The sequence below is a fragment of the Salvelinus sp. IW2-2015 genome, linkage group LG18 (assembly GCF_002910315.2).
Source record: "Salvelinus sp. IW2-2015 linkage group LG18, ASM291031v2, whole genome shotgun sequence".
Lineage (NCBI taxonomy): Eukaryota > Metazoa > Chordata > Actinopteri > Salmoniformes > Salmonidae > Salvelinus > Salvelinus sp. IW2-2015.
In genome coordinates, this window is record NC_036858.1 from 50,578,345 (window position 1) to 50,588,115 (window position 9,771).

Here is a 9,771-nt window from a genome sequence, read left to right on the forward strand (position 1 = left end):
GGTTTGCTGAAAATAAACTGAGCTGAGTTTATTACCGGTGTGATCCTATAGCCTACCTCAAATTTTGAAATATAATTTAAAACAACAATGCATTGGTAGGGCAATTCTGTCATGACTTCCGCCAAAGTTGATCCCTCTCCTTGTTCGGGCGGCGTTCGGCGGTCGAAGTCGCCGACCTTCTTGCCATCGCTGATCCTCTTTTCATTTTCCCTTGGTTTTGTCTTGTCTTGTATCACACCTGGTTCCAATCCAATTCATTACATGTTGTGTATTTAACCCTCTGTTCCCCCTCATTGTCCTTGTCGGTGATTGTTTGTTTGWAAGCTATGTGCAAGATATGTTCTGGTGTGCGACGGGTTTTGTACCCACTTGTATTATTTTGTATATTTTGTTTTTCTGAGTTTTTGAGCACATATTAAACTGCTCCGTTTATACCAAGTTCGATCTCCTGCGCCTGACTTCCCTGCCACCAGCACGCACCCTTACAAATTCAAGCAAAGCTAATATGCGATGATAATGTATTGGGCCTATAGCTTACTGCACAAAACTCATTGCTACAGTTCTGTTTTTAATTGGTTAATGTTGCATAGGCTTACGTTTTTAAGTCATGTTTTTTTTTTAAATCAGAGCGGTAGATCTTGGCTTGCATTTTGACTCAGAAAGTGGTCTTGACTGAGAAAAAGTTGGTGACCACTGTTCTAGTGTTTTCCCTGTTAACACTATCAAGGATTACCATTACTGTGGYAATTGTGATTGAATCAATGCAATATTAGCCACTTTCAATGCAGCATACCGAAACCAAACAACCTATTCAAGAGATTTTGTTATAGGCAGGACTCATCGGAGTAGGATTCTATTGCATTGACATGCACTACTCAGCCCGTACTCTGCACAGACCGGTGCTGCATAAACAATCAAAGCTGGAGTAGGCCTAGTGTAGCACCCTGTATTATCGGCACATTCAACAGCGTTTAAGAAATATATTACCCTCAACGGTGTTATCCTGTGATCAAGCCATCAATGTTTTGTGATTATTGGGGTCTTAAAAATGTTAGTTAATGGGTTAGCAATTAGCATGTTTGACATTTCAGTGGAGATACTACTACTATCAGCTTTTTGATAAGCGGTTTAGCAAAATAATATGTCGGCATACGGTCCCCAGTTATTGGCCACCTTACTCTTTTGTTCAATTACAAGATATATACGTTTAATTCTGTTTAAAAAAGAGACACCAACCTCGTATCCAAAGTATTTACTAGATAGGACTAGTTGGCTAGTCTTTGAGTAAAAAAAAGACTTGCCTGTCAACTTTTCATTGCGTAGCCCCGTGTGCCCTCCTGTAGACTCTTATTAAAAATGATTTTTCACCAACATCTTCTTCAGTGTTTTAACCAAATAATGTCTCATTATCAGCTAGGATCACAACTTTATTTTAAGAATGTGAAATGTCAGAATAATAGTAGAGAGAATGATTCATTTCAGCTTTTATTTCTTTCATCACATTCACAGAGGGTCAGAAGTTTACATACACTCAATTAGTATTTGGTAGCATTGCCTTTAAATTGTTTAACTCTAGTCAAACGTTTCGGGTAGCCTTCCACAAGCTTCCCACAATAAGTTGGGTGAATTTTGGCCCATTACTTCTGACAGAGCTTGTGTAACTGAGTCAGGTATGTAAGGCCTCCTTGCTCACACACATTTTTCAGTTCTGCCCACAAAGTTTCTATGGTATTGAGGTCAGGGCTTTGTGATGGCCACTCCAATAACTTGACTTTGTTGTCCTTAAGCCATTTTGCCACAACGTTGGAAGTATGCTTGGGGTCATTGTCCACTTGGAAGACGCATTTGTGACCAAGCTTTAACTTCCTGACTGATGTCTTGAGATGTTGCTTCATTATATATACATAATTTTCCTGCCTTATGAAGCTATCTATTTTGTGAAGTGCACCAGTCCCTCCTGCAGCAAAGCACCCCCACAACATGATGCTGCCACCCCCGTGCTTCACGGTTGGGATTGTGTTCTTCGGCTTGCAAGCCTCCCCTTTTCCCTCCAAACATAATGATGGTCATTATGGCCAAACAGTTATATTTTTGTCTCATCAGACCAGAGGACATTTCTCCAAAAAGGACGATCTTTGTCCCCATGTGCAGTTGCAAACCGTAGTCTGGCATTTTTGTGGCGTTTTTAGAGCAGTGGCTTCTTACTTGCTGAGCGACCTTTCAGGTTATGTCGATATAGGACTCGCTTTACTGGGATATAGATACTTTTGTACCTGTTTCCTCCAGCATCTCCACAAGGTCCTTTGCTGTTGTTCTGGATTGATTTGCACTTTTCGCACCAAAGTATGTTAATCTCTAGGAGACAGAACGTGTCTCCTTCCTGAGCGGTATGACGGCTGCGTGGTCCCATGGTGTTTATACTTGTGTACTATGTTTGTCCAGATGAACGTGGTCCCTTCAGGCGTTTGGAAATTGCTCCCAAGGATGAACCAGACTTGTGGAGGTCTACAATTGTTTTTCTGAGGTCTTGGCTGATTTCTTAAGATTTTCCCATAATGTCAAGCAAAGAGGGCACTGATTCGAAGGTAGGCCTTTAAATACATCCACAGGTACACCTCCAATTGACTCAAATGATGTCAATTAGCCTATCGAAAGCTTCTAAAGCCATGACATCATTTTCTGGAATTTTCCAAGCTGTTTAAAGGCAAAGTCAATTTAGTGTATGTAAACTTCTGACCTACTGGAATTGTGATAGTGAGTTATAAGTGAAATAATCTGTCTGTAAACAATTGTTGGAAAAATGACTTGTGTCCTGCACAAAGTAGATGTCCTAACCGACTTGCCAAAACTATAGTTTGTTAACAAGAAATTTGTGGAGTGGTTGAAAAACGAGTTTTAATGACTCCAACCTAAGTGTATGTAAACTTCCTACTTCAATTGTAGATGAAAGGAACTTCATCACTCACTGGAGACTTGAAAAGAACCTCACCCAGAGAGCTGTATGTCAGTGTGTGGTTAGACAGCCAAATCCTTAAAATAGACCATAGAAATACCAAGCTAGTTCTGGGACAATACCAAGCTAGTTCTGGGACAGTTTAAGTACCAAAGATTTTTATGCTCCTTGTTCTATCTGTGGTTGTACTCTACACAAAACTTATTTTAATTTGCTAGGTAAAGTGTAGGCATTCTGTCTTTATAAGAAAATCAATATGATAGCCTATATACAGTAAAAAATGTTTTGTCTTTATCACACAAACACACCCATCTACTACTGGGTTCGAACCTGGTGTSCTGTACCACCAATGAACCATTTTGTATTTTCCTTTTAACTTTGCAATTTAATTGTGACATGAATCATGCATGCTGATTTGAAAATAAAAATGTATCATTTTTATATTCCTATTAGCGTTGAAGCATTGCATTTTCGAACTGGCACTGATCACCCTCAATAAGATTTCATTGATGTAACAGTGGATAAAGGATTGGTCACACACTATTGTAGGTGAATGTATAAATACAATCCAGTTTAAATAMAGTATAGTAATAGAAAATCAACATTAGTATATTAGAACTATAAGACAATCAGTTCCGTCAGTTCAATTAAATGAAGTTTCCCCTAGACGCTGATCAGTTTATGAGCTTTTTCATAAACGGTTGGGATCTGGATTGGGCAATAATAAACTGATCCTGGATCGGTACCTACGGGAAACTATGCTCAAGTAGGTGGAGCTTGTACGAGTTCAGTTCGGGCTACAGAGTTGCGTGGAGCAACGAAGAAAAACAAGGAATCCAGGAAAAGTTACATCCAAGTTTGTCATGGCTGCGACGGTGTGGACAGGSCGAACTCGGCAGGCAGTGACAACCCTAGGGACGGTGACAAGAGCCAGTCACTCAGCTGTCAAGTCTCACTACGACGCGGTGATCATCGGAGGAGGTAGGGGGACAAGGGGGACTGGCAAATGCTGCACCGGGCTGCATAGTGCAGGTTACGGGCTTTCCGATTCTAGTGCGGCGGTTACTTTTTTTCACGCCGCTTGTGCAATTTTGTTGACACAAAGTTGCAGGAGCGMTATACTTGTTCAATTTTGCTGATCATTTGTACGTTTTGTTTAACGGCTTTCTTAACGGTTCACAAAACTTAATTTTATGATAATGTAAGATAGGCAGGCTACAGTGACACAACAACACTGTTATAGGCTCATTTGGACTCGTTGGCCTCCCTCTATACATTGTTTTTTTAAATGTTTTGTTAAAACCAACCCAATTTTGGTTATTTTGTAACCCAGCKTTGGGTAAATATTGGACAGAACACACACTGGGTTATTTTGACCCAGCCAGTTGAGTTGCGTGAATAACCCAAAATATTCACTGTACAAAGACTCATATCTCCCTCACTAACTTTAAGCACCAGCTGTCAGAGCAGCTCACAGATCACTGCACCTGTACATAGCCCATCTGTAAATATCTCATCCCCATACTGTTATTTATTTATTTGTTTTGCTCCTTTGCACCCCAGTATCTCAACGTGCACGTTCATCTTCTCCTTTGCACCCCAGTATCTCAACGTGCACGTTCATCTTCTGCACATCTATCACTCCAGTGTTTAATTGCTAAATTGTAATTATTTCACCACTATGGCCTATTTATTGCCTTACCTCCTTTATCTTACCTCATTTGCACACACTGCATATATACTTTTTCTATTGTTGTTGACTATATGTTTGTTTATTCCATGTGTAACTCTGTGTTGTTGTTTTTGTCGCACTGCTTTGCTTTATCTTGGCCAGGTCGCAGTTGTAAATGAGAACTTGTTCTCAACTAGCCTACCTGGTTAAATAAAGGTGAAATAAAAAAAATATATTAAAAANTTTTTATTTTTTCATTTTTATTTTTAGTCATTTAGCAGACGCTCTTATCCAGAGCGACTTACAGTAGAGTGCATACATTTTATTACATTTTTACATACTGAGACAAGGATATCCCTACCGGCCAAGAGCAGACGCTCTTATCCAGAGCGACTTACAGTAGAGTGCATACATTTTATTACATTTTTACATACTGAGACAAGGATATCCCTACCGGCCAAACCCTCCCTACCGGCCAAACCCTCCCTAACCCGGACGACGCTATGCCAATTGTGCGTGGCCCCACGGATCTCCCGGTTGCGGCCGGCTGCGACAGAGCCTGGGCGCGCACCCAGCCTGGGCGCGAACCCAGAGACTCTGGTGGCGCAGCTAGCACTGCGATGCAGTGCCCTAGACCACTGCGCCACCCGGGAGACTGATACATGTGAGCAACAGGGGGCTCTGGGTGAGCCTGGTGCCGACTCACCTGTGGTGACACGATGGTGCAGGGAATGGCCCCTCCTGCCGCCCAAATGCAGCACCTCCCAGCTCCATGGGCGTCGGAGCGGAGGTGCTGGGGGATGGAACTGACAGGTCCCGATCCGGACGTCCGCGGGCAGTCAGCAGGTTGTCCAGCCGGATGGACAGGTCCACCAGCTGGTCCAATGTGAGGGTGGTGTCTCGGCAGGCCAACTCCCTACGGACGTCCTCGCACAGACTGCACCTGTAGTGATCGATCAGGGCCCTGTCGTTCCATCCTGCGCTGGTGGCCAGGGTCCGGAAGTGCAAGGCGAAATCCTGCGCGCTCCTCGTCCCCTGCCTCAGGTGGAACAGACGTGAACTCTGCGTAATGGTCTAACGCCGCGTCTTCCTCACTCCATACGGTGTTGGCCCACTCCAGGGCTTTGCCTGAGAGGCAGGAGACGAGGGCGGACACGCTCTCATGTCCCGAAGGAGCCGGGTGGACGGTCGCCAGGTAGAGCTCCAGCTGTAGTAGAAACCTCTGGCATCCGGCAGCCGTCCCATCATACTCCCTCGGGAGTGCGAGTCAAATCCCGCTGGGACCATGTGAAAGAGGGGTGGACAGTGGGACCTGTTGTAGTGGGGCTGGTGGAGGCGCTGAAAAACCTCCTCCTCTCTCCCAACGATCCATAGTCTGCAGCACACGATCCATGGCTGTGCCCAGACGTTGCAACATGGTCGCGTGCTGCTGAACGCGCTCCTCCACTGCAACTGGGAGGGTGTCTGCTCCTGCTGACTCCATTCTTCGGGTGAGTGATTCTGTAATGTGTGTATCTAGGAGGCGAAGTCAAGTGCATAATAAACAGGCGCACTTTAATACCGGTTACCAAATGACAGCACATAACACATACAAGTGCCAAAAACACAGTCTAAAACAAAAGTGCAACGTCTGACAAATAATCGACATAACAAATAACAATCACTCACAAATACAACACGTTTTTGTTTCACCAGGGGTGATGGTCGGATTTGCATTTATCATTGAAGGAATGAGCGTTACACTGAGGCCTGTACTCTGGAGCGGGATCGATTTGGAGGTGGAGGGTCCTTCATGGTTTGGGGCGATGTGCCCACAGAGAAGAGATCTTAGTTTTTTGGCAGTCGGTTAGGACATCTACTTTGTGCAGGACACAAGTCATTTTTCCAACAATTGTTTACAGACAGATTATTTCACTTATAATCACTATCAAATTCCAGTAGGTCAGAAGTTTACATACACTAAATTGACTTTGGCTTTAAACAGCTTGGAAAATTCCAGAAAATGATGTCATGGCTTTAGAAGCTTTCGATAGGCTAATTGACATCATTTGAGTAATATTGGAGGTGTACCTGTGGATGTATTTAAGGCCTACTTCGAAATCAGTGCCTCTTTGCTTGACATTATGGGAAAATCTTAAGAAATCAGCCAAGACCTCAGAAAACAATTGTAGACCTCCACAAGTCTGGTTCATCCTTGGGAGCAATTTCCAAACGCCTGAAGGGACCACGTTCATCTGGACAACAATAGTACACAAGTATAAAACCATGGGACCACGCAGCCGTCATACACGCTAAGGAAGGAGACACGTTCTGTCTCCTAGAGATTAACATACTTTGGTGCGAAAAGTGCAAATCAATCCCAGAACAACAGCAAAGGACCTTGTGGAGGATGCTGGAGGAAACAGGTACAAAAGTATCTATATCCACAGTAAAGCGAGTCCTATATCGCATAACGAAAGGTCGCTCAGCAAGTAAGAAGCCACTGCTCTAAAAAGCCACAAAAATGCCAGACTACGGTTTGCAACTGCACATGGAGACAAGATTCGTACTTTTTGGAGAAATGTCCTCTGGTCTGATGAGACAAAAATAGAACTGTTTGGCCATAATGACATCATTATGTTTGGAGGGAAAAAGGGGAGGCTTGCAAGCCCGAAGAAACAATCCAACCGTGAAGCACGGGGGTGGCAGCATCATGTTGTGGGGGTGCTTTGCTGCAGGAGGGACTGGTGCACTTCACAAAATAGATAGCATCATAAGCAGGAAAATATGTATATACCTCTAAAAAAATAAAGGGAAACTTAAGACAATTCAGCACATGTTAACTCCAAGAAACATCAATTCATGAATCACTGTCCATAGAGCAACCTGTCTACAATACATTTTCAATGCTGTTGTGACAAAGGAATAGACAAAAGGTGAAATATAGAATTGCAAGACAAAAAAGGAGGTTTCTGGCAGGTGGTTGAGCACAACCACTTCTCTTCCTAAGCTTCTGGGCTAGAGGTTTTTGGTACTTTATGGGCCATGCTCCACTCTATGGTAGCATGAGAGGAGTGCTAGACCCGACGAAGTGGCTTAAAAGCTAGTGATTATCCAGGATGGCAATACTAATCTGAGCTTGCAAAAAGGTTTGACCCTGCTGTATATGTAGGATAGTGGTCCTAAGACATGGAAGGTACAGGAGAATGGCAGTTAAATCAGAGATGTGGAAGGCTTAAGGAGGGCACACCAGCAGAGGACCGGCTACGTCGCTTTGTGCAAGGAGGGCTCAGACCTCAAATGAACTCCACTAGCCATAAATGTGGATACGAGGTTGGTGTCTCTTTTTTAAACAGAATTAAACGTATATATCTTGTAATTGAAACAAAGAGTAAGGTGGCCAATAACTGGGGACCGTAATGCCGACATATTATTTTGCTAAACCGCTTATCAAAAAGCTGATAGTAGTAGTATCTCCACTGAAAATGTCAAACATGCTAATTGCTAACCCATTAAACTAACATTTTTAAGACCCCAATAATCACAAACATTGATGGCTTGATCACAGGATAACACGTTGAAGGGTAATATATTTTCTTAAACGCTGTTGAATGTGGCCGATAATACAGGGTGCTACACTAGGCCTACTCCAGCTTGATTGTTTATGCAGCACCGGTCTGTGCAGAGTACGGGCTGAGTAGTGCATGTCAATGCAATAGAATTCCTACTCCGATGAGTTCTGCCTAAACAAAATTCTTGAATAGGTTGTTTTGGTTTCGGTATGCTGGCATTGAAAGTGGCTAATATTGCATTGATTCAATCACAATTACACAGTAAATGGTAATCCCTTGATAGTGTTAACAGGGAAAACACTAGAACATGGTCACCAACTTTTTCTCAGTCAAGACCACTTTCTGAGTCAAAATGCAAGCCAAGATCTACCGCTCTGATTTAAAAAAAAAACATGACTTAAAAAACGTAAGCCTATGCAACATTAAACCAATTAACACAGAACTGGAGCAATGAGTTTTTGTGCAGTAAGCTATAGGCCCAATACATTATCATCGCAATATTAGCTTTTGCTTGAATTTGTAAGGGTGTGCCTGCTGGTGGCAGGGAAGTCAGGCGCAGGAGATCGAACTTGGTATAAACGGAGGCAGTTTAATAATGTGCTCAAAAACTCAGAAAACAAAAATATACAAAATAATACAAGTGGGTACAAAACCGTCGCACACAGAAATATTTGCACATAGCTTACAAACAAACAATCACCGACAAGGACAATGAGGGGGACAGAGGGTTAAATACAACATGTAATGAATGTGGATTGGAAACCAGGGTGTGATACAAGACAAGACAAAACCAAGGGAAAATGAAAAGAGGATCAGCGGTATGGCAAGAAGGTCGGCGACTTCGATCGCCGAACGCCGCCGAACAAGGAGAGGGATTCAACTTTGGCGGAAGTCATGACAGAATTGCCCTAACCAATGGCATTGTTGTTTTAAATTATATTTCAAAATTTGAGGTAGGCTATAGGATCACCCGGTAAAACTCAGCTGAATGTCTGCACGCCTTTATTTTCAGCAAACCTAACAATGTGTAATATTGGTATGAAACATAACAAGATTCAACAACTGAGACAATAAACTGAACAAGTTCCACAGACATGTGACTAACAGAAATTTAATAATGTGTCCCTGAACAAAGGGGGAGTCAAAATCAAAAGTACAGTCAGTATCTGGTGTTGGCCACCAAGCTGGCATTAAGTTACTGCACCTGTCCTCCTCAATGGACTGCAAACCAGATTGCACAGTACTTGCTGTTGAGATGTTACCCCACTCTTTTCACCAAGGCACTGCACAGTTCCCGGACATTTCTGGGGGGAATGGCCTAGCCCTAACCCTCGATCCATAGGTCCCAGACGTCTCACTGGGATTGAGAGATATCCGGGCTCTTCGTGGCCATGGCAGAACACTGCATTTCTGCATGCAGGAAATCACGCTACACAATCGAGCAGTATGGTGGTTGGTGTGTCATGTGGAGAGTTCATGTAGGATGAGCCTGCAGGAAGGGTACCACATGAGGAGAGGATGTCTTCCCTGTAATCGCAAGAGTTGAGATTACTGCAATGACAACAAGCCTTCAGTTCTGACGATCTGTAACACAT

General features: G+C 43.2%; 1 protein-coding gene across 1 annotated transcript in view; it reads left to right on the top strand.

Moving 5' to 3' along the window:
- Positions 1-3,735: 3,735 nt before the first annotated feature.
- The window catches only part of pyroxd2 (pyridine nucleotide-disulphide oxidoreductase domain 2), a 36,460-nt gene continuing 30,424 nt past the window's right edge, over positions 3,736-9,771 (top strand). Inside the window, exon 1 of the mRNA XM_070448197.1 lies at positions 3,736-3,934. Coding sequence (XP_070304298.1) covers positions 3,817-3,934 — 118 coding nt within the window. The 5' untranslated portion in view covers positions 3,736-3,816. The remainder of the gene's footprint in view (positions 3,935-9,771) is intronic.